Consider the following 23,745-nt stretch of genomic DNA (forward strand, 5'->3'; position numbering starts at 1 on the left):
ATGTTACAAAGTCTAGCTAGGTGGCTAATGTTAGGTAGCTGGCTAATGTTAGCTAGGCTACTGGTTAGGGTTAAGTTTAGGAGTTAGTTTAAAGGGTAAAGGGTAGGGGAAGGATGAGCTAAAGGTGTTAAGGTTAGGGGAAGGGTTAGCTAAAAGGGGTAAGGTTAGGGGAAGAGTTAGCTAAAATGCTAAGTAGTTGAAAAGTAGGTCAAAAGTAGTAAGTAGTTGAAAAGTTGCTAATTATCTAAAATTATAAAGTTGTCTGTGATGAGATTTGATCTCACAACCACCTTAATTTCGTTTTTGCCTTAAGCAGCCATCTGTCTTATGTAAACATACCAAATGTAACATATCATACTAATTTTGAGTGTCTTGGATTTAATTTAGTATGTTACGTCTAGTCTATGAGACCAGGCTATAACCACATACGGCACAGACATCAATTCAACATCTATCTATTGCACGTTGGTTGAACGTACTTTCATTGAAATTACATGGAAACAACGTTGATTCGACCAATGTGGCCAGTGGGTCATACGGTTCATCTGAAGCAATATCTTTACTCTTCAGGATTTACTTTTGTCACCATAGGTCTAGGTCCTGTCTGCAGTGTATTGTCATGGCCCAACTCTTCCAGGCACTTTTGGCTGGCTGCCCTCAGCTCACAGGGCCATCTGTCCAAGCTGCATATGCCAGCTGGCCAGGCCATTATCTGGACTGGAAGGCAGTGAGTGGTTTTATTTAGCATAAAGAAGATGCATACTGCCGTGTAATGCTCTGGCTAATTGTGAAATGTGTTGGTTTGAGACCCCTACTTTTAGCCCATGCTCAGGTGACACATCTTAAAGGATATAAATGTTGTACGTTATGGTTTTAGTGTATGTAAAGATTCATTCCCTGGTATTCAATAGATGTGAGATGGCTTAAATGGAGTATTACTACTCTTTTCGCCCCATATATCCAGAAATGTGCATTGACATGAACAAATGTGAAGTTGTATGTGGATTTGAGAATGGCACTAGATATTCCCATGATTACACATACTAGCCAGTATTTGGCTGAACCAGTACCTGGGTTTGAGGAGATTATATCTCCTCTCGCCCAGGATCCTAAAATTCAAAGTCCCATTAACAAGCGTTTCAAACGTTATAATGTCAAAATACAACTAGTTGGAGAGCAACTATCGTAATTTCTGGCGTAACGCACGGTATGTGCTTCCGAAAAAGGTCTGAATAAAAAGTATCTATTGTTTTTTACCAAGTTCGCGTGTGCCAAATCAATCTTCGGCACCTGCAATAAAATCACTCATTGCTAATGACGATAGTTGCTCTGCAAAACTCCATATTTTGGTGAGTACTGAACATATTTTGACATTATAAAGTTTGCGGAGCGAGTTAATGTGACTTTGAATTAAAGGATCCTGGGCGTCAGAGGACATCTTGTCATATTCATCATCTCATCAAGCCCAGGTACTGGTTCAGTTTTTTGGGGGACATATGAATCACGAGTGGCGTTGCATTTTATTTTAAATGTAAGTTATGATTTAAATCAATGAAATAGTCAAATGATAATTGGATACTGGATGAGTTCTTCTGATCTACCTTTGTAACTCTAAGCAGACAGTGCAACGTTAAAAAGACTGCAGTTGATCTTTTCCCTGTTTCTTATGTATCTTGTCATTTAATGAAGGGTCAGGAAACACTAGCAGCTCCATTAGAAGAGTAAGTAATGTGTGCCACCCACACATCTCCCAATACAACGTTCCAGGAAAGATTATCTCAACAAAGAGCAAGCCAATCGTTTAAAACGCGTCCCTAATCCTAAATAAAGGAGCAGTGGACACCCCACGACTCCACAGTGGATTACAGCAGTCTGGGAGTGTCAATGACATTTGAAACCGAGTAGTTTGAAGGTGTAACGTTATTAATCGTTCCCACTACACTCTCCCTAGTCACCGGGAACACAATGATGACAGGAGTAATAACAGCAGTGACATGGCGACACTATTAGCACTAATCCCCCATTGGGTGCAGAGCAGAGGGGAAGGGGGTCTTGTAGCCAGCTGGCTATGCAGAGTGACACCCTGTCTAAATCAATTTCACCCCCTCTTGGATGCCGAGAGGCTTTGCACTGAAATGCCACTGCAGGGGGTGGTGCTTGCCGGTTGGTGGGGGAGGAGGAGGAGCAGTATATATTTTATGGCTGACCCTGGATGGCCATTTTGCTTTGTGTTGTGTGGTTACAGAATGCCACACTTCAGGGTTTGTAATAGCCCCCACAGTACGTGTAGATCTCTCCACCTGGCTGTGAATGTCTCCTGCCTCACTAATGTCTTGTTGTGACTCTGTCCCTCGAAACTAACTAAAGATTGAAGGGATATTCTGTCCTGGCAACTGAGACCACAAGTCATGACATTATGCCATTAGATTGTGTGAGATGCCACACGAGCCAGGGCATAGATGTTGTGTTATCTTTATCCTCACTGAGGATTCTGGCTCCTCTCAAGTTCTCTTAGTGCTTTTCTTTTTCAGGGCATATCTACTACATGGTATTTACCAGCAGGGAGGTTTGACAGCATTGTCTCTATGGGTGCATTCGTAAATTCACTCTGGAGTGCCTAAGAGTGCTCAGAGTGCGCTCTGGGCATCCATAAATTCAGAGCGTTGTCAGATTGTCTGTTATCTCTGGTCAAAGAGTAGGGTTGATCTGAGCGTTCTGACCTCACAACGGCATTCAAGCACCCAAGCTAACTGGGCCAAAGTTAGCTAGCTTGCTAGCTACTTCCAGACATAAATGAGAGAACACCTCACTCTGACCATTTTACTCGCACTAGCAGAACTGGTTTGGCTATTATCAAGATAGTTGCTGACTGTAACATGTGCTGCTGGCAACAATTTTATTTTATTTTACCTTTATTTAACCAGGCAAGTCAGTTAAGAACACATTCTTATTTTCAATGATGGCCTGGGAACAGCGGGTTAACTGCCTGTTCAGGGGCAGAACGACAGATTTGTACCTTGTCAGCTCGGGGGTTTGAACTCACAACCTTGCAGTTACTAGTCCAACGCTCTAACCACTAGGCTACGCTGCCGCCCCAATTAAGTTTTTTGCCGATGTTTACTGACACCGGCCACATTGAACAGGTGTTGGGCGTTCATAAATTCATCAGTTATTTGGAGTGAATTTACGATCGCGCCCCATGACAGTGTCTGTGTAGACATGGCCTTTACACACACCCGGCCCCCCACCCCCCTTTCCTCCGCCCCCACCATTCTGACCTCTCCTGTTTTAAACCCCATGGTATTTTGGCATGGGAGAGCCTTCTCAGGGCTTTGCCATAAGAAGGCAAGCTATTAGTATGGCAGGTGGACGTGCTATATCAGGGGACGGCTTCCCTGACAAAACCATTTCATCATTATCAAGGGACAGATAGGAAGAGAGGGATCTAAATAAGGTAGAGAAAGGGTGCAGGCCTGACCTGTGTGTGTGGAAACTAATATGATGGGAAGAGAGGCCTTGTTTGTATGTGTAGGTGTGAGAGGGCAGTTTGTGTGGTGTGCTGTTTGGTGTGCCAACGGAACTTACATCTGCAGCTTTCTTGTCTGCAACCTCCAGCTTCTCCTGGGCATCCTTCAAGGCCTCAGAATATTTGTCCAGCTCATCCTCAGTCCCCTTCAGCTTCTTCTGCATCTGGATTAACGCATCGTCATGCTGACGGAGGGAAAGAACAACAGACAGGGAGGAGTGGGAAAGAGAGAGACAAACAGGCAGAAAGAGAGGAGATGGAGAGAGAGTGAGGACAATAGAGGGAGGGAGAGATACAGTATGAGAGGATGGTTAAAGGGAAGAAACTCAGACAAGCCAAGATGTGTGAAGACCAGGCTATAGAGTGGAAGGAAACACACACAGTAAGATGTGAGAAATAGAGGTCAACATCTCAAGGTTTCCGAAAACATATTTCTGTAGTACATTCATTGAAGTCATTGGAGAGATTAGAGCAAATAATCATGTTAGATGGCACATATTTCCAGCTTTGGTTCATTACTTAGTGAATAAAACTATTTTTGAATGTTATGTATAATGATTGGTCGCCTTTGATGAGCAATTGATCCCAAACATCCACAAGTATGAGTAGCCGAATGACTGTGTTGAGGGGTTACAGTGTCAATGCATTGTGGGTATTAATATCCCCAGGCTCTCAGCCTTCGTCCCTGAACTGCTGTGTATAACTATTGCTTGTACTTGTCGTTGTTCCCAACCCTACTATTGGATTCCAACTTGGGAACAGGAGGACAGCTGTCACTGTCAAGAAGAATACCCACATGCAAGGTCTTAATATAGTTTTATGGAGCTCTCTGGAACACGATGATCACTTTAGGATCCGGATATAATGTCTTCATTTGTCTTTTCCTGTGACTATATGTCAATTAAGTTTAGGCCTTTATAAAGGCTCCTGGCTGTCAAACTTGGATTTGTAATTTTGATATTTGTTTCTATGTTTCGGTAGAAATACCAAGATAATTTGTTTGCATTCTTCAAAACTCAGACTTAAACTCCCTGAATGTTGTTATCATTGAGTAAAAACAAAAAACATACTCGTAGTTAATAAATATGGTTATATGCCATATTTTATGTTATTTATTGCTAATAACATTTAGTGTGAGCATAGGTTGCTTGCCTTCTCTAGGTAATGATTATTCAATTCAGCATTAACAGACCAATTTTGAATTTGAGCTCTATTGTAAGGCCTCAAGATTAACCTTCAGTTGACCTCCCCTAACCAAGGTATGGTTAGCATCTTAGCAATTGTTGGCCTACTTATGTTAGCAAAGTTAATCAACTGTGTGTGAGTTAGCATCACCTAATTAATTACTAACTAGAATTATACTGAGAATACTAGGCTAGGCTAAGCTAGGCTAGGTGTCCCCACCTGCTTGCTCTTATCCTCAGCTGCCTTTTTGTCAATCTCGGACTGGTCAGACGCTTCCAGAGCAGTCTCCTTATCCATCTTCAGCATCAGCATCTTCTTCTTGATGGCCTCCATATTGCCGGTGTTTGGTTAGGCTCACGAGGCAAAGAAATGAACTTGGATGTCTTTCTGGAGAAGGGTTCAAGGAGGATGAGTTGGAGCCCAGAAGGAGATGGGGAGAGAGATGGACGGACAGAGAAATGGGTGAAAAGAGAGAGGCCAAACTCAGATTATCATACGGGGGGTGGTTTTATACTTGATGGAAAGGTTGGCAACTCCCACCTCCTATGTCGCTCCTCCAACCTATTTTAAGACTCCTCCACTGACCAAGGCCTCTAAACCTATTATTCAACTCTGTGTGTCTGTCAAAATCTATCTCAAACGCTCACACACACTTTCTCTCTGACACACACATGCACAATGTGTTCCCACTCTAACTATCTCTCTTACACAAACACACACACAATGTTATTGCTACTATGGACATGAAACATCCCCTCTTAAAGTCCACCCCCAAATATGAACTACTACTAATAAATGTCTCCCAGTTTAGAAACCACAGTCATTGTAAGTTGTAAATCAGTCGGAGGAATGGAGATTAAAGAAATGCGGTGGAAGGTGAGACCAAAAAATGGACAAGAATCAAATGGCGTAAGTAGGACAGTCCCTGATATAGAATGTACATGGTCTCAAAGGTGAGCTCATTCAATGTGGAGGGGGGAGAAAATGTACTGTTGGTTGACAAAGCGGAAATCCTGACAGACATTCATTCACTGTCAAGGTGTCCCTTTTCAATAGCTGGACATTGCACACACACGCACGCACAAGAAATTAGCCAGTGGTTCACCAACTTTTTAATGATGTGACCCCAACTAAGCTTTTGGAATTTGCCTGGGACCCATCACGTGAAACAAACCAGTGTTTCTTTTCATGATCCAGTCAGCAGTCAAACCTTTCATGTTTAAAACGAACTTCTGTTATTTATTGTTTTCAACTTTGTACAAGTTCAAAGTTGCATTATTAAGGAACAATTACATGTGGGTTTTGATGCATCTCTTCATAGGATCCAAAACACTTCGTCTCAAAAATCCAAGGCTGCCAACATCACTGTAATGAACATGATAGGAGACAGAGAGCTGGTTTCAAACGCAGGGCACAGCAGGTGTTTATTGTAAAATACCACAGGAGGAGGCAGGTGGCTGGGTCCAGGGGCAGGCAGAAGGTCATACACAGGGGTCCAAAAGGGGAACAGTACAGGCAGGGAAAAGGCTAGTAAAGTTGTCTGGGAGATCGGGAAATAGGTTGATAACAGGAAATCCGATAGGCTAAGGTACAGGCAGGGAACAGGCAAAAGGTGTCGTTAGTGAGGCAGGCAAAAACTATCATACACGGGAGGATTACATTATGGGAAAACAGAGCTCCTAATAGAAGTGTCACAAAACAAACAATACCTCACAGTAATGGGGTGCAAAGAACTGAACTAAATAGTGTGTGATAATGACATACAGGTGTGTGAATATGTGATCAGAATTCAGGTAATTGGGATCTGAAGAGTGAGCTGCGTTCAGGGGATCTATGTGTTTGAGAGTGTGAGCTTGAAAGTGGGGTGGAAAGTGAGCTGCGTTCAGGGGATCTACGTGTTTGAGAGTGTGAGTTGGAAGCAGACGTTACAATCACATCTGATTAAAACCGATTGAATCAGGTGACACCTCTTGTGGAGCTTCGGAGTGGCAACATCATAATTGGGGGGTGGGGTGCCTTGTCTATATAATGGTAGGGAAAACACTGCCATAGGATGAAAGTGCTTCTATTTTTACTGATTGACAATCCATAGGCCCAGGCAGCCCTTGGTCATGGTGGGAGGGTGGGGAGGGGATGAGGGGAGTCTGAGATGCTAACTATGAGATGCTTGAGGGATATTAATACTTCCTGGCTGACATTGACCTGGGATTAGGACAAACAGAGGGAGAGAGACACTTAGAATATGAAACGCCTGGGCCCTGTTCCCCACCAATTCGCACACACACTAGATGATATTCATAGAAGTAGAAACAAAGGTGTGAGATGTTTGAAATGCGTTTACTTTAAGGCAAATTACCACTTCATAATGGTTAGCACTATGGGTGAAATAGACTTGGTCAAATTATGGCAAAATGTGCTGAAATATCAAAGACATGTAAATCGTTTAATGGAGTGACATAATACCAGTTATTAGGTTACAACAACGGAAATCATATGTACTTGTCACAGATCCCTCCAGAACTGTCATTACGCACACCTGGTCCCTATTCCCAGTTGATTAGTAATTGTATAAGTGTGCCCTTTGGTCACCATTGTCCTGTCGATTGTTGTTCCAATGTCCGTTGGTCGTGTGAGTACCTGTGCAGTGTTGTTTTGGATTTTGTGCCACGTATATTGTGCAGATGATTAGGGGTCTCGTCCCGTGTGATAATCATTGTGTGATTGTGTATTTATTCAAGGTACTCCTCGCTCTTTTGTTTGGGTCTCAACTCTGTGTTTTGTAGTGTTTGTTTGGTCGCCGCCGCCGTGCCTGTACATGGCACGCTGTAATTTGGATAAATAAAAAAAACTATTACGCATTCCTGCACCTGTCTTCCAATCCCTTTATACCAGTGTGACAATACTGTGTGTAGGTTAAAAGGAATTCTTCCTTTACAGGTCTTCAGATCGACACAAGGCTAGGAGAGCCTGCTGCATCTCTCCTTTGTATTCTTTCTGTGGGTGTGAGAGAGTGGGACGTAGTTATGACAGAGTTACAAACTACAAACCTTCCAGAATGAATATTCAATGTATTGGTGTGGGTGCATATGTTTTCACCTGCAATGTAGAGTAGAGTGAAATGTTGGTCAGTTTGCGATACTCGATTCTCACACAGAGGAGGTCCTCTTCACTGTGGCTGATAAGAATCCCCTGCACTAAACTGCCTTTCTGCAGGACACATACACAATAAACATACACAATTTGAATGAACCTGGTTTACAGAAGACTTTGCCTCAAGACCTGACACAAAGGCACAGAAATCGATAGTCTTACAAGATTGCAATGCCTACTACACTTGCCAACTACACCTGTTGGGGAATAATCAGAATTAGTTGGTAACATAGGTAAGATGTTTTGTATTCATCATATGTTTGTAAGTATGTTTGTAACTTCTCATCAGAATGTTTATTTTTGTATAATACTGTGGCGGGGTTTGCAGTTATCTGGTCTCCGTCAAGACTAAGTTATTTGGGCCAGGGAGAGGTCAAGCGTGTATCTCTTGGCTCCACAATGTCTGTGTGCCAGTCAATGTGTCTCTGTGATCTTGTCAAGGAGGTGGATTTGATATATGCCTGTTGATATAAGGATTGGTTTATGGTTCTGAGTTTGAGAAAACAGCATAGTTTAGGAGACAAAGCTGAACGATAAATTATGGCCAATGCTGTCTGGCTATGTGTGTCTTTGCTATAAAGGATCTCAGTTGCAATGTGTAAGGGACTCTCAGAGAATTCATTTATAGACACTGAATTGATCTGAGAGTCACAGGGTTGTGATGGAGCTCATATAATTAAAGATGGACTTTGTGATAACTAACTCTGACTTGTGTGTGGTTTGCTCTCATGATTTGGTAAATACAGGAAATTTCCACGACACACCTCACAGCACAACACGAATAGTCATGTAGCCAGTGTGAGTCTGGAGTAGAGTCATAGTAACAGAATGTGGAGTAGACCATCATATGAAATTAAACTTACCTTAATGTTGCTGTGTAGCCGCTGGGCCAGGAACAAAGGAATGCTTGGGATGGAGCCAACTACAGATGGAAAGAATCAATAAATACTGTTAATGTTTGTCATACTGTGACAAACACACATGAGCATTTGAAGAAGTTGAAAGTTAGTCTAGCACAGAGCAATTGTGGGGCGGCAGGTAACCTAATGGTTAGAGAGTTGGACTAGTAACTGAAAGGTTGCAAGATCGACTCCCCGAGCTGACAAGGTAAAAATCTGTCGTTCTGCCCCTGAACAACATTTATTACATTTAAGTCATTTAGCAGACGCTCTTATCCAGAGCGACTTACAAATTGGTGCATTCACCTTATGACATCCAGTGGAACAGCCACTTTACAATAGTGCATCTAATATAGTAGTATATAGTATAATAGTGCACAAACACAAGGAAGTTAACCAACTGTTCCTAGGCCGTCATTGAAAATAAGAATTTGTTCTTTAACTGACTTGCCTAGTTAAATAAAGGTAAAATACAAACAAACAACAAAATAATTGAACGAGGCTATGTCTTACCCAGAGTGCGGAAGCCAAGCCTCAGGTCCCCAGAGAAGTGACTCTGTACTGTTTTATCCACAGTCTCCCCTCTCAGATCCTCCAACCTGGATAGCACTGAGAGATAGAGAGTGTGGAGGGTGGTAATGGAGGCTACAGCCATACCAGGGCTAGGAAGAGAGACAAGCGAACGGATAAAAGAGATTTGTTTGTTACCTCTGTTGAGATGGTTTGAGTCTCTCGTGGTTAACACCTGAATCCAGGGGGCTGGGTCCTTTTTCTTACCATTCACAGCATCATTTAGAGCCTACACACACAAACACACACACACACAAAGGATATCAAGAGTACTGCCTAATTGGAGGAACTTTCTGGAGGTAATTTGGGGATTTGAAGAAGAACACTCACCTTAACATCCTGGTCAATGAGCTGATAATCAACCATCTCCTTTGAATTCAGCTCCTCCTTCTGTTGGTATTAAAGCACAAATGGCACCTTTCAATTAGTTCAAATTAGGACATTATTTTTCACTGACTGAACTATACAGCTTACTCTGTGCAGGGGGGTGAAAACTTGACAAGGCACTCTAACTTACTATGCCTATATAGTATTCCCTCTTAGAAAAAAGGGTTCCAAAGGGGTTTTTCGGCTGTCCCCAGAAGAGAACCCTTTTGGTTCTAGGTAGAACCCTTTTTGGGTTCCATGTAAAACCCTCTGTGGAAAGGGTTCTACCTGGAACCAAAAAGGGTTCTTCAAACGGTTCTCCTATGGGGACAGCCGAAGAACCCATTTAGGTTCTAGATAGCACCTTTTTTTTCTTAGTGAACTCTACGTAGATTGCAATATTGAGACAACCAAGTCTAAGACCGGAACGAGAATCTGCTAAAAGAAGTGTGGCAGTACCTTGAGTATGGCCAGTACCAGCTTAGTGAAGTCTTTACTAGTCTCACTGATAAGATCATTCTCCAAGTAACGTCCAAACTCTGTTAACAAAGCAGAATAAGACTACAGTAGGGCACTGTGTGTGTGTGCGTGCGTGCGTGCGTGCGTGTGTGTGTGTGTGTGTGTGTGTGTGTGTGAGAGAGTTTGTGCAAATATTTGCAAGAGTGCATGTGTGTTACCCAAAGACAGTAATTCTCACCCTGTTTGTAGGCAATAGTGGCCTCTTTAAGCTGCTGTGGTGATTTGGTACACAACACAGCCAATAGACTCTCTTCATCTGTACCAATACCCTGAAGCAGACAATTACACATTTAAAATGATTTGTTCCAGTGATGTAGCCAAGTCACTAAATCTTGAGTCCAAGTGAAGTCCCAAATCCCTAGTGTTCGAGTCCGAGTCGAAGTCTAAGTCCTTTATACTCGAGTCACGAGTCACTTGGTGTGCTAACAGTAGCTGTCAAACCATTTTTTAAGTTAAATATCATTACAGTGTTGCACATTTGTAAGGCTAAATAGATAATACAGCTATCTAACATTTGATGTTGTTAAATTATGCAAAAGAAAGATTTTCTGACAAAGTCACAACTGGCCGAGTCCAAGTCACCACTGATCGAGTTCGAGTTGAGTCGTGAAAATCGTGACTTGAGTCTGAGTCAAAGTTCGATTCCTGGGCTTGAGTACTACAACACTGATTCATTGACACACACACCATACACAAAGACCCACACATTCATTCAAACCACATTACAGTACATACAGTAATTACACACCTAAAAATACAATTAACATATATTACATGCTTATTACAATGATCATTGAAATAACATGTGATCTGCTCTCACATCCATGGACTGTCTGAGGCGATGGGCGTCAAACTGAGAGGGGGTCATCATCAGCCCCAGCATGAGTTGCTCCAGCCCCCCTGACAGAGCTTTCTTCAGGGCAGGACACAACTCCTACAGAGGAGGGGTAGATAGAGACTGTTGGGCTGGGTTCCAATGCCATATATCACATCCCTTCCCACAGTCCCCTTATAGATGTAAAAGTAGTCAATAGGTAGGCTGACAGATCCACAAGTGTTAGGCTGACAGATCCACATAGTGTTTCAAACAGGTAGTTATAGTTACCTTCTTTGTGAGGTTATGGTAGGACTCTGCGATGCTCTGTCTCTGAGCATTGTTTCGATTGGTCAAGATTCTCACCAGAGTGTTGACGTCACTGGCTAATACATTCACACACACACATATTTTGAATACCTCATCCAATATGTATGTATGATACTAACTACTTCAAACATTCACACTAATGTGAATTTCTCAGGCAACAAATTGTTTTCAATGAGCTATGGTAGTGATTTACTTCATTAGCGGACATTCCATCCTTGAATAGTACCTTTGCTCTCCAAGGCAGTTTGAATTTCGCGGGCATCCTTCTCTGAGTTGAAGTTGGGGAAGGGTCGCACAGTGCCCAGTGTACCCCACCACATCTCATGAGACTGGACAAGACAGGGGAGAGGGGGTGGTGTCACTAAGTCACTACAGTAAACCTCTATCACTGACATTTACTGTCCAGATTCCGTCATGTTGCGTTTAGCCATTCTATCTTTTTAGTTTAGTCCAGATGAAGGAGAGGAGATGAGGAGAAAGTTTCTTCAGACTAAGGAGATGTTGGTTCACTTACATTTGCTTTGGGAGAGGTATTATGCATAGACTTCAGCAGAGCTTCCATGATGGGAGTGACAGAGTAACTAAAATTGAGATTAGGCATAATTAGTGTTGGGGTAATTTGACATGTAATATATACAGTTGAAAACCGAAGTTTACATACACCTGAGTGAAATACATTTAAACTCAGTTTTTCACAATTCCTGACATTTAATCCCAGTAAAAAGTCCCTGTCTTAGGTCAGTTAGGATCACCACTTTATTTTAAGAATGTGACATGTCAGAATAATAGAAGAGAGAATGATTTATTTCAGCTTTTATTTCTTTCATCACATTCCCAGTGGGTCAGAAGTTGACATACACTCAATTAGTATTTGGTAGCATTGCATTTTAAATTGTTTAACTTGGGTCAATTTTTTTGTGTAGCCTTCCACAAGCTTCCCACAATAAGTTGGATGAATTTTGGCCCATTTCTCCTGACAGAGCTAGTATAACTGAGTCAGGTTTGTAGGCCTCCTTGCTCGCATATACTTTTTCAGTTCTGGCCACAAATTTTCTATAGAATTGAGGTCAGGGCTTTGTGATGGCCACTCCAATACCTTGACTTTGTTGTCCTTGAGCCATTTTGCCACAACTTTGGAAGTATGCTTGGGGTCATTGTCCATTTGGAAGACCCATTTGCGACCAAGCTTTAACTTCCTGACTGATGTGTTGAGATGTTGCTTCAATATTTCCACATAATTTTCCTACCTCATGATGCCATCTATTTTGTGAAGTGCACCAGTCCCTCCTGCAGCAAAGCACCGACACAACATGATGCTGCCACCCTCGTGCTTCATGGTTGGGGTGGTGTTCTTCGGCTTGCAACCTCCCCCTTTTCCCTCCAAACATAACAATGGTCATTATGGCCAAACAGTTCTATTTTTGTTTCATCAGACCAAAGGACATTTCTCCAAAAAGTACAATCTTTGTCCCTATGTGCAAACCGTAGTCTGGCTTTTTTATGGCGGTTTTGGAGCAGTGGCTTCTTCCTTGCTGAGCAGCCTTTCAGGTTATGTCGATATAGGACTCGGTTTACTGTGGATATAAATACTTTGTACCTGTTTCCTCCAGCATCTTCACAAGGTCCTTTGCTGTTGTTCTGGGATTGATTTGCAATTATCTCTAGAAGACAGAACTCGTCTCCATCCTGAGCGGTACGAGGGCTGCGTGGTCTCATGGTGTTTATACTTGTGTACTATTGTTTGTACAGATGAACGTGGTACCTTCAGACGTTTGGAAATTACTCCCAAGGATGAACCAGACTTGTGGAGGTCTACAATTGTTTTCTGAGGTCTTGGCTGATTCCCTTTGATTTTCCCATGATGTCAAGCAAAGAGGAACTGAGTTTGAAGGTAGGCTTTGAAATACATCCACAGGTACACCTCCAATTGACTCAAATGTTGTCAATTAGCTTCTAAAGCCATGACATAATTTTCTGGAATTTTCCAAGCTGTTTGAAGGCACAGTCAACTTAGTGTATGTAGACTTCTGACCCACTGGAATTGTGATACAGTGAAATATAAGTGAAATAATCAGTAAACTGTAAATCATCTGTAAACTAATTGTCTGTAAACAATTGTTGGAAAAATGACATGTGTCATGCACAAAGTAGATGTCCTAACCGACTTGCCAAAACTATAGTTTGTTAAAAAGAAATTTGTGGAGTGAAAAACGAGTTCTAATGACTCCAACCTAAGTGTATGTAAACTTCCTACTTCAACTGTATATAAAATATGTATACAAATATTTCAAATGTCAACCACAGTCACTCACGAAGCATCGTTACCCATTGCTCCACAAAAGAGGCGGAACAACTAGTTCTGGGTCTCAGAGCTAGTGACGTCACCGACTGAAACACTATTAGCGTGCACCACCGCTAACTAGCTAGCCATTTCACATCGGCCACATTAGCAGGGATTTATTCATGATAATTCCCGGATACCATGATAACAAAATTCAGATTCACGTATCAATGCGAATCCACTGTCCCGCAGTCCAGTTGTCCAACTCTGCATTGATACATTTACCATTGATAAGTCAGGTACCCAAACTACAGACATTAGATATTTTATGCAATATAAATATTGTCTTCATGTATCAATTCACAAACAAATCAATGATTACCAAAGGAAAGGAGGGAGGAAATAGAAAGAGTTTTTGAACAGGGCCACAATGGTTGGTGAAGTCCATCCAATATACTTTACTTCATTGCCCTCTAGTGTCGCAAACGTACGGAAGAGTATTAGGAACAAGTGAAGAGAACTGGTGATACTTGTATTTTGATTTTTTACTAGTATTTTTTTTAAGTGGAATATTTCGAGAATAAAATGGCAATATTTCGAGAATAAAGTCGAAATTAAATTTCGAAAATTAAGTGGCAATATTTTGAAAATAAAGGGTCCATATTTTGAGAATAATGTCTCAGTGACTCCCTGTTGCTGTGCGTGCCACCATTGAATTGCCCGCAATTAGATGACCTGGTGAAACTATACTTTAGAATTGGCTTTAATAACAAGGAAAGCCTTTCTCTTTTAGCACATAAAAAACATAGTATTATAAGTAGGCCCCTGTCATGGACCGTGCACAGCAACGGGGACAGTAATTTGCGACAGTAATTTTACGTTCCATTATTATAATCTAACAACCAACAGGTCTAGCCTCTAGCCTCTATAAAGTGAACAAGTTGTAGCCTAAATTGGCGGTATAGCTGAGACAGATAGCCTATAACGGAGATGATGTCTCTGTTTTGGGATATGCATTATTCATTCCTCCCATCATTGAAAACATCACGGATAGATGGATAGTGAAAGGAGATATTATGCTAGGCTACTAAACAAGTAATGTCAGATCAGTGATTATTTCTTTATAGCCTATCATAATGTATCATATAGGCCTATATTTAGACAAATGACTATTTCTAGAAAGAAAGAATCCAACCATGAATATATTCAAACAGTGCCTCAGATTAGCTGGTTTGCATGTGTAACAGTATAACTTTAGACCGTCCCCTCGGCCATACCCGGGCGCGAACCAGGGACCCTCTGCACTCGTCAACAACAGTCACCCACGAAGCATCGCTCCCATCGCTCAAGGGGAACCACTACTTCTAGGTCTCTGAGCAAGTGACGTCACCGATTTGAAACGCTATTTAGCGCGCACCACCAGCCGTTTCACATCCGTTACACATGCATGAGATGTCCTTGAGTTGCCTCCTCCCACAGACACTTGCGTAAAACCTTGGCTTCATTTTCCATTCCTCCCGCAGCCGTTGGATAGGCCTATCATTTACTTTCACTTGCCCACTGTATTATAAGATTACGGTACTCTAATGGGCCGCTATAGATTTATAGTTTGCTGGAAATAGCGGTGTTGTAGCGAATTTGGAGAGCAGTTTGATATTGGACACAGACACACGCATAGCCCCCGGTACCCAGGATCCCAATACAATTCGTTTTATTGAGTGTGATACTGTAGCCTACTAGCTTATCGTTAGAAATATGGTTGTCATAAGGAAGAAATAGTACCATTAGTAAAGCACCATGGATAAAGTCGTTAATAGTTCCCATTATGCACAGATTTTTGCAAGGTTTTCCCCTAGGCTACACAGCAGAACGTAGCGAATTCGGAGAGCAGACTATAGGGACTCAACCCCAGTTCTCTTCGCGTTTAGTGACAGTGCCAAGAAAGTTGTTTTGTTTCTCATAACGCACCATGGATTCTGAAGTGTATGCATAGTCTGAAAGAGGCAGAGGGATACTTGGTGTGTGTGTGTGTGTGCGTGCGTGCGTGCGTGCTTGTTCGTGCGAGTTATTAGATCATTAGATTGATACGCGTGTGACAGTGACGCCTGTTTGAATCAGTGCATTATAATTAAATTGATGGCCATTTGTTTGTTTTGCCCCGACTTTTTACCGCCCACACACACACACCTGCATGCCTCTACAACAAACCCACCGCACTTAAACAAATCCCCTACATTCATCTTGAAATACAACTGCGACGTTATTCTATAAATATTGCCACTTTATTCACGAAATTTTGCCACTTTATTCTATAACTATTTTTACTACTTTTTTTTTTAAGTACTAGCTTGCAAAACAAATATAATCCAAGTAACGCCACCCCTTGCTCTTTGTTTTCTTCACTTGGACCTAATACTCTTCTATACAAATTAAATGTCGGCGTTGTGTCATTTCTGCTTGCGTATCACAAAACTCAACATCTGGCCAGAGCAAGAAAATAGTCCCCCGACCTGACTCTACAGACTAAATTCCTCTCGTCTCTGGTGATGTTGCCCACAACAGTCTCGCCCACCACTAATTCCTGAGATTCCTCCATGTGAAAAAACGCAGGGAAACCAATTTTTTATTGTGGCTTATCACCGTATCGTTTTCCAAAATTAAACACAATTACGAACTGCATAAATCAAAGATTTATATTGTTAAAAATATATATATTTCCCTAACAATGTATGCCATTATACAGCATAATGAAATGAAACGCACCTGATAGGCCCGTTTCGTATCCGCTTGACAGGAGAGGTCTCTGAAATGACTTGACGTTTTAGTCTATTTCTAAGACAACAGGGTGTGGCTGCTGCCGGACAGATAGGATATAGCTATGCTGGACTTGAAGCACTTACTCATTTCTTTTATAACCATGGGCGTGTCTCTATTGATAGGTAGGCTATCTTGGCTGTAGAAATTCCTGGCTATGGACTCCCTTACAAAAAAACTCACATGATTTCACATGTGGAAAATCACATGATTTCACATTCCATTTCAAATGTGAAAACGTGTTTTTGGAACACTTCACATATGATCACGTTTTCACATGGGTAGTTTCATGTTATCACATGTTGTCATCACATTAACTTCACATAAGATCACATGAAAGCATGTGGTTTTGGAACACATTCATGTGTTCACATGTGACATTTCTGTGGTTTTTCCTTAAGCGCAATAAGCCTACCTGGCCATTAGTTCAGTTCACCGATCTGATAGGAAATGGATAAAACCTGGAGTAAAACCAATACATGGTAAGATAGATGGAGCTATAATAAAATCACTTGTGTATCCAGTACTTTCTAGTGGAAAGTTGAATATCAGACACACTGTCACACACACGGAATGTTGCACACCTGTCAGATGGCGACCCTCTCCCAACACACACACACACACACACACGCACGCGCGCCAATAACAACTTCCAAGACAATAGATTTCTGTAATATTTATAAACAGCACACAAAATTAAAATAATTGTAAGTAAAATAAAAAATAATAAAAAGACAAAATTACAATTATTAACGTTAAAAAGTAATTTTCTTTTTTCAGAACAGATCAAATATTTATACAAATACTTCTTATAGAATATATGTAACATATAAAGAAGAAAACACTTTTTTTTTAAATGTAGTTCAAACAAGGAAACACCCTTTGAATCCAGTCAAATAATTTACATTCCTACATAATACAGTCGCTTCATGGTTAAGGGGTGAGCTCAAAGACAGTCAGAAAAATGTTGAACTTTTTGTTAAAGGAGGTTTTGGTTGGTGTCAGTGTTGCTGGTGGAGTTGGCTGGTAGCGACAGTTTATCATCCTAAAAACCATATGGGTGAAATACATTAGAGACGATCAAAGTCAATTCCACCGGCAAATCTGTACTCACGATTAAGTACAGTGTAAACCACGTTTTAGTAGTTCAATTTAGTAGTTCATGTATGAAACATACAACTGTAGATTATAATAGAGGTGAAAATATTCCAGGTACAGTCAGTCAGATTAGTCAATCCTTATTCTAAGGATGCAATTCTTTATCCTAATTAATATGTCAATTATGTTGTTTTTTGGTTCAGTGTGGTACTTCTGTGTGTATCCTCCAAAAGTCAGAACAGTTCATTGTAACCTCCCCTCCCCATTTTTATAAAATATTCAGTATAAAACCCCTCATGGTGGCTCACTACTGATGTCTTCCTAGAAAAAAAGAAACAATTTGGTTTATAAAAAGCACAATAGTTTTCAAGTGTTTGTGTTCAAGAAGGAGTGGGGGTGAGATTTGATTAATAGCCACACATATTTTAAACAATGATATAGAGCATATGTACACCCTCCTTTTCTGTCCCACCCTCCCCCTTTTCTGTCCCGCCCTCCCCCATTCCCTGTCCCGCCCTCCCCCATTCCCTGTCCCGCCCTCCTTTACTGGTCTAAGTTCAGTTTCAAGCTCCACCATCACAGACAAACCAGGTCTGTAGAGAGGTGACACTAAATGTACAACAATGACAGGCTGTTACAGTACAGAATAGTTCCTACTGGTATCAACAGACACCTATAGATCAACAGTCCACCATTAGAATTCCATTGTTGTTACGAACAACTCCTCCTCTTCACCCCCAATCCCTCTCTGTTAATAGTCATCTTTGTTTTGAAAAGGGAAAGAAGAAACAAAGAGTGGGATTGGAAAAAGGGATTCAATCCCGAAGATGAAGCTTTTAACATAACATTAGAAAAACATATAACATCTCCGAACGAACTTATACCATGATACAATACACAATTCCTGGGTAGGCTTTCTATGCCAAAGAAAGACGAATAGATGGAATCACTGAAGATAATTTCTATCAGGTCTGGTTGGTTGAAGGTTGACAATATGTTGGTCCAGCTCTCAAGTCCTGTTTTCTGGTTTGCGTGTCCAGTTTGAGGTCAATGTTAACTCGGAATCAGCCTTTGGATTCCTGCGCTTCCGGTCCGCACTCGCTCTCCTCCGGGATATCCTGGAGATCTGAGGAGGTCATTGAAGGTTATTGATATGAATAAACATGTTATTAATATGTTTGATAATGTTTGAATAATGTGTTGATCAAAACAGGACTAGCTAGCTCAGTAATGTAAATAGAGGTTCCAATCGAGATGCGACTGGAGGAGTACTGTTATGTACACTGAGTTACCAGACAGTGACTGATACAGTAAGGACTGTGGACAGAGGGAGTTAAATATTGTCAGAGGTATCCACCCTTTAAGCACACAGAAAGAAAGAATGGGGAGAGGTGCATTGATTAAGTGAGTAAGAAGGGCATCAAAAACAGACTGTCTCTTAACACTCTAAATGTCGCCTCTAAACCCTCCATATACTGTATGATCAAAGTTGTATGAAAATGTATGAAAAGTGTGGAAAAGTAAAGAGTGGAGAGGACAGAACGCTATTATTGACTATCAACAAGCAGCCATTAAGAGCGAGCAGAGAGATAGAGGGAGGGCAGAGAGATAGAGGGAGGGCAGAGAGATAGAGGAAGGGCAGGACATGGTGCACAAAACTCTGCTCTAGAAACAGCTGAGAAATCGGTGCCAAACTGATAGATCGAGATATGACGTGGAGACACACCTTCAACATGCAGAGGTAGAGAGTGAGAAATATGGCAGGGCTGAAAGAACATAAGTATGTGTGTGTGACATGGTAAACTAGGTGTGATACGGTTAAAGGTCAGAAATGTGTAAAGATTAGTTGCCATGGACACCATAGGGATTTTTGAGGGATTCCATGGATTTGGCCAATTCCAAAGTTATCGAATCATTGACCTCTTTATTCAACTGATTACACCCTACCAATGACTCCATCTGAATATTTTACTCCACATACATACAAACGTATATACAGTTAAACAACAACTTAGACGCACACAAACAACAACTACATCTCATCTGCCCAGACCAGCATGCTCACACCTCCATCCCTAGTGCCTGCATTACTGTTTTCCCGTAGATATTCCAATTACTCTCAATACAGGAAAGATACACACTGTGGGTCAATTACTCACCTCTTGGACTGTCAGAGCGTGGTGAAACCTTCACTACATCCGCCTCTTCCTCCGACTCCTCCTCCTCACTGCCTTCCTGTACGCCGTCCAATTGGTCCACTGGTTCCTGACAGGCCAATGGCGCGACAGGGCTGGGCTCGCCATCACCACTTCCTCTTCTTTTAGCAGGAGCCTAGTAAAGGAGAAAAGCCATCATATCCTGTTTGAGCTCACCTACAGATCAACCACTAGTGCTTCTTGAATGGCTTAGCGATTCAGACATTTGGGGTGAGGACTGTAGGTCTACCTAAACCCAAACACACTTGACCCCAAACTCCCACACTTGACATTCCCACACCTCTGCCAGATGTTACTTTGCTCACCTGCTCTAAGGCTGTAACATCCACCACAATGTCTTCGTTGCTGCCTCTGCTGCCTCTCCTTCCCCTCCTGCCCCTCTTGCCCTTATTGTCCTTGATCTGCTGCTCCAGCTGAGCCCTGGCCCTCTCGCTGTCCCTCAGCCTGGCCTCCAGGGGGCGCAGCCTCACCACCTCCTCCTGCAGCAGATCATGCTGCTTCTGGAGCATGGCCATCTCCCCCATGGCTGCCACCATGCCCGCATCCAGACCTGTGTCACGTGACATGGAACGGCACAGCCTGGGGAAGGAGTTTGGAGGAGTGGGGGTGGGAGTGGAGGAACCTGAGGAGGCGGGACCAGTGCCCTCATGGAGGCGGAGCTCGAGGACAGAGTCTTGGTGAATGACGGCGGCCTGGGAGAGGGAGAGAGAGAGAGGAAGGAGAGAGGGAGTTTTGAATCTAGGTTGGAGCTGGGGTGTAAGGGAAGGACCACCTATGCAATACAAAATGCCTCAAATGGATTCCAGTGGGTCATTCAGCCTCACCTGTAGAGAGTGGAGATGAGCACTGAGGTTCACAAGCCTCTGACAAACCTCCTCATTTAGGGGTCTGTCCTGTAGCTGGTTACCATTTCTGTCCTGAGAGGATAAAAAACACCCACAAAACATGAAGTCATTATAAACTGATTCTGTATTACAGTCACAGTTGTGGCTTATGTACATGTTATCCAACCCTAAGGCACAGTCATCCTCTCTCACCCTGGACGCTGGACTTCCTTTCATTTCATGAGTCCCGTTGACCGAGATTGAATCTCCATCTGTAAATGGGTGGGACAGAAGGAGAGAGAAAGTGAGCTGATTGGTAAGTGAGAGCTGAAACACTGTAGAGACCACCCTCCACCATGTCCCAGTGGTAAAAGACAAAGCAAAACCACTCACTGCTCACTGGTGCCCCTTTGTGGTTCTGGTCATCATTGGTACCGTTGGTGCTACCGTTGGACTTGGGAAGCTCTATGTTGGAGCCCAGCAGCAACTCACTCAGCCTGTCAACTGATGAAAGGAGGGAAGGAGAGGGAATTAAAAGAGAAAAAGAGGCATAGCAGCAGTAATACCACAATGTAACATAGTCCTAGTAACTGAACAGCACTACACCCAGGGGTTAATAACAGAGTGATCTCAGATTGACTTCTGAGAGGCTATGACTAGCTGATACTCATACTCTTATAGGGTGCTCATTATTTAGTTCTACCTCTCTATCTGCAGTGCTAAGCTCTGGGTTAGGCCTCATTTAATACCTGCCTCTCTGTAAGACGGCATTAACCCTCACCTTACCCTCTATGGCGCTGACCTAGGATGACCCAACCCTACACCAGCCTCTCACCTCACTATTAGGTGGTGAAAAGTCAAACTGACCATAGATCAGGAATTAGAATGAAGGTCAATTCTACATTCCCTTACCCTCTGAGATGGCGTCGGTGAGTAGGTATTCCGCCTGGGGTGCGTAGGGGGTGTCGGCCCGGAAGATGTTCCTAGAGTTGGTGGGGGGCGTGACCTCCTGACCCCCACCGGTGACCTCAGCCAGGTCAGAGAACAGAGTCACTCTCTCCTGGAGGAGCTCCAGTACCTCCCTGTCCTTCTGCTGGATGTCAGCTAGAAACGCATTCGAGTCAGTAAGATGCATCGTCAGGTCTAAAACAACTGAATATTCAGAACGTTGCGGATGTTGTCTATAAAGGGTAGATAAATAGACAAGTGTAGCACAGGACTGATATAGAAAGAGATGGGTGGAGGAGTGTGAGGAGAGGAGAAGAGGTTGTACCTCTGAGTCGGCGCAGTAAGGCCTTGTCCTCTGTCTCTATCAGAGGGAAGTCCTCTCTGGACGGACAGCTGGAGGGAGGGAGAGAGAGTGAGTGAGGAGAAGGTGAGGTATGGTCGGAATAAGGATAATGCCGGGGCATAAGGAAGGACCCCTAGGATTCCATTAAGGATAATTGGAGAATTCTCAAAATTGAAATCGGCAGTGGTCTGAATGAGTTGAGTAGGTTTGTGAGTATTACAGTAGCTGACCTGCTGACTGTCTGCTGTATGAGTCTCATCCAGTTGTTCCTGTCGTCTCGTGAGGCGCCATGCAGCTCGTACATCTCTGGGGGGGTGGAGTCACTGATCAGGAACATCCCTCGCTCCTGATTGGCTATGTCCCTCACGATCAGGTTCTTCAGAGACAACACTGCAGGCTTGTCCTAAGAGAGAGAGAGATAGATATAAAGAGACAGCAAGGGGGGAAGAGGTTAGCTCTGTGATATAACACTAAGACTAAATAAAGTTAGATGTGTGCAAAGGCAAAGACAGAAGCAATGGAGGACCTGCTGAACAAAAGTCAGAAAGCAGAAGAGATGAGTAGAGAGGAGAGGAGGATGAGTCAGATGAGTGGAAAGGAGAGGGGCAGACTTACTATGCATGGGAAGAAATACTTCTGGTCTTTCTCCTGCATGAACACCAGGATGTCTGTCATCAGCAGGACCTGCACGTCTACATAGACAGACAGAGTGGAACATTGTTAAAGATACATAGAGTGTGCACCCTCGTTTCTCTACATGTATTCTGTAGATACACAAACAATCATACCCCCTTTATCTCTCTTCCTCTACCTCTTTCTCTCTCAGATACACACACACATACTCCCTCCCTACCTTTGAGTCTGGATCCTTGCGTCTTCCACAGCAGCGTGCCCTCGTGGAGGAGAGTCCTGCGGAGCAGCTCCCCTCCCCTGAACACCCCTCCTCCCCTGACCTCCGCCTGGGCCCGGGGGTCCAATCTGGCCCTGATCTCCTGGAGCCTCTGGGTCCGCTCCAACTCTGCCACCTGCTGGTCCACAGAGCTCAACAAGTCCCGGATCAGAGACAGGGACTGGGCTAAGGACTGGGCCTCCTCTTCACTGCCTGTTGGGGGGATGGTGGGGGGTGATGATGATGAGAAGTGTCTTGAGGTCAGTTGTATTCAAAAGCATTTAAGTTGTTTATGGTTATTCTACTGCTGTGTATATAGTGATTATTCAGTTCTTGTATTTTTTTTGTCTTCTCCCTGAGCTGTTGTGGCTGTTCTGTGTTCAGCTTTTATGCTGTGTGAGTATACTCACTAAGCTTCTATAGCTGTTCTGAGGTCAGGTCTTACCCTTGGTGTTGTCCAGGATGCGCTGGATGAGGACAGGGTATTTGGTGATGCGTTGAGTCACCAGCAAGATGCACTCCTGGATGCCATGGCGACGCAGCAGGGGCCCCCGGCTTACCCTCTGATTATGGGATGGATGAGATTTAATACCACTTATTATATATTAAGCAATAAGGCCCGAGGAGGTGTACATAGAACATCTACAATGTGATAGTTGTTTCTACCATTCAGTGTTATCTGTTCAGCACTCCTCCTAGCTAAGACACGAGACACCCCTCAGCTGGCACCTCCTGACACGGACTGCTGAGCTCACACACACACAGCACACATTTTAAACATGCTCTTGGGCCTTCTCCCCTTCTCTGTACCTCTGACTCTTCTCCCTTCCTGTGACCCCCTCCTCTCTTTCTTTCTCTCTCACTCACTCACTCACTCACTCACTCACTCACTCACTCACTCACTCACTCACTCACTCACTCACTCACCACTCACTCACTCACCACTCACTCACTCACTCACTCACTCACTCAC

The 23,745-nt window shown here is 43.0% G+C and overlaps 3 protein-coding genes across 11 annotated transcripts in view; all 3 read right to left on the minus strand.

Moving 5' to 3' along the window:
* The window catches only part of LOC118367549 (tropomyosin alpha-3 chain-like), a 27,323-nt gene extending 22,132 nt beyond the window's left edge, over positions 1–5,191 (minus strand). The window contains exons 1-2 of one of the 4 annotated variants that reach the window (XM_035751136.2): positions 4,931–5,188; positions 3,586–3,711 (exon numbers count right to left, since the gene is read on the minus strand). In XM_035751136.2, coding sequence (XP_035607029.1) covers positions 3,586–3,711; positions 4,931–5,044 — 240 coding nt within the window. In that variant the 5' untranslated portion in view covers positions 5,045–5,188. Of the gene's footprint in view, positions 1–3,585; positions 3,712–4,930 lie in introns of all 4 variants that reach the window. The other 3 variants (XM_035751135.2, XM_035751138.2, XM_035751137.2) reach the window with 3 other exon arrangements.
* A 915-nt stretch (positions 5,192–6,106) lies between these two features.
* LOC118367548 (annexin A2-like) lies at positions 6,107–16,547 on the minus strand. Its single transcript, XM_035751134.2, has 13 exons — positions 16,404–16,547; positions 11,874–11,940; positions 11,586–11,688; positions 11,321–11,415; positions 11,036–11,149; positions 10,394–10,484; positions 10,156–10,235; positions 9,661–9,720; positions 9,469–9,559; positions 9,274–9,369; positions 8,725–8,783; positions 7,808–7,918; positions 6,107–7,705 (listed from the first exon to the last, which is right to left on the minus strand). Exons 2-13 carry the CDS (start codon positions 11,919–11,921, stop codon positions 7,643–7,645), a joined length of 1,011 nt encoding a protein of 336 aa, XP_035607027.1. The 5' UTR covers positions 11,922–11,940; positions 16,404–16,547; the 3' UTR covers positions 6,107–7,642.
* A 1,850-nt stretch (positions 16,548–18,397) lies between these two features.
* Positions 18,398–23,745, minus strand: part of arhgef2 (rho/rac guanine nucleotide exchange factor (GEF) 2) — a 56,917-nt gene continuing 51,569 nt past the window's right edge. For all 6 annotated transcript variants that reach the window (XM_052494422.1, XM_052494421.1, XM_052494423.1 and 3 more), the window contains 12 exons: positions 23,218–23,335; positions 22,737–22,985; positions 22,499–22,575; positions 22,114–22,286; positions 21,866–21,933; positions 21,505–21,696; positions 20,986–21,096; positions 20,806–20,864; positions 20,593–20,685; positions 20,074–20,460; positions 19,712–19,883; positions 18,398–18,678 (listed from right to left, as the gene is read on the minus strand). In XM_052494422.1, coding sequence (XP_052350382.1) covers positions 18,617–18,678; positions 19,712–19,883; positions 20,074–20,460; positions 20,593–20,685; positions 20,806–20,864; positions 20,986–21,096; positions 21,505–21,696; positions 21,866–21,933; positions 22,114–22,286; positions 22,499–22,575; positions 22,737–22,985; positions 23,218–23,335 — 1,761 coding nt within the window. In that variant the 3' untranslated portion in view covers positions 18,398–18,616. The remainder of the gene's footprint in view (positions 18,679–19,711; positions 19,884–20,073; positions 20,461–20,592; positions 20,686–20,805; positions 20,865–20,985; positions 21,097–21,504; positions 21,697–21,865; positions 21,934–22,113; positions 22,287–22,498; positions 22,576–22,736; positions 22,986–23,217; positions 23,336–23,745) is intronic.

Source organism: Oncorhynchus keta, chromosome 34 (genome assembly GCF_023373465.1).
Source record: "Oncorhynchus keta strain PuntledgeMale-10-30-2019 chromosome 34, Oket_V2, whole genome shotgun sequence".
NCBI classification, from domain to species: domain Eukaryota; kingdom Metazoa; phylum Chordata; class Actinopteri; order Salmoniformes; family Salmonidae; genus Oncorhynchus; species Oncorhynchus keta.

Excerpts from the sequence above, each read along its gene's own strand:
- LOC118367548 (XM_035751134.2), bottom strand. The coding sequence starts at position 11,921 with ATGGAAGCTCTGCTGAAGTCTATGCATAATACCTCTCCCAAAGCAAAT. Across the intron at positions 11,689-11,873 it reads ATACCTCTCCCAAAGCAAAT|TCTCATGAGATGTGGTGGGG; the intron begins GTAAGTGAACCA and ends TGTCTTGTCCAG. Across the intron at positions 9,721-10,155 it reads TGGTACTGGCCATACTCAAG|AAGGAGGAGCTGAATTCAAA; the intron begins GTACTGCCACAC and ends TAATACCAACAG.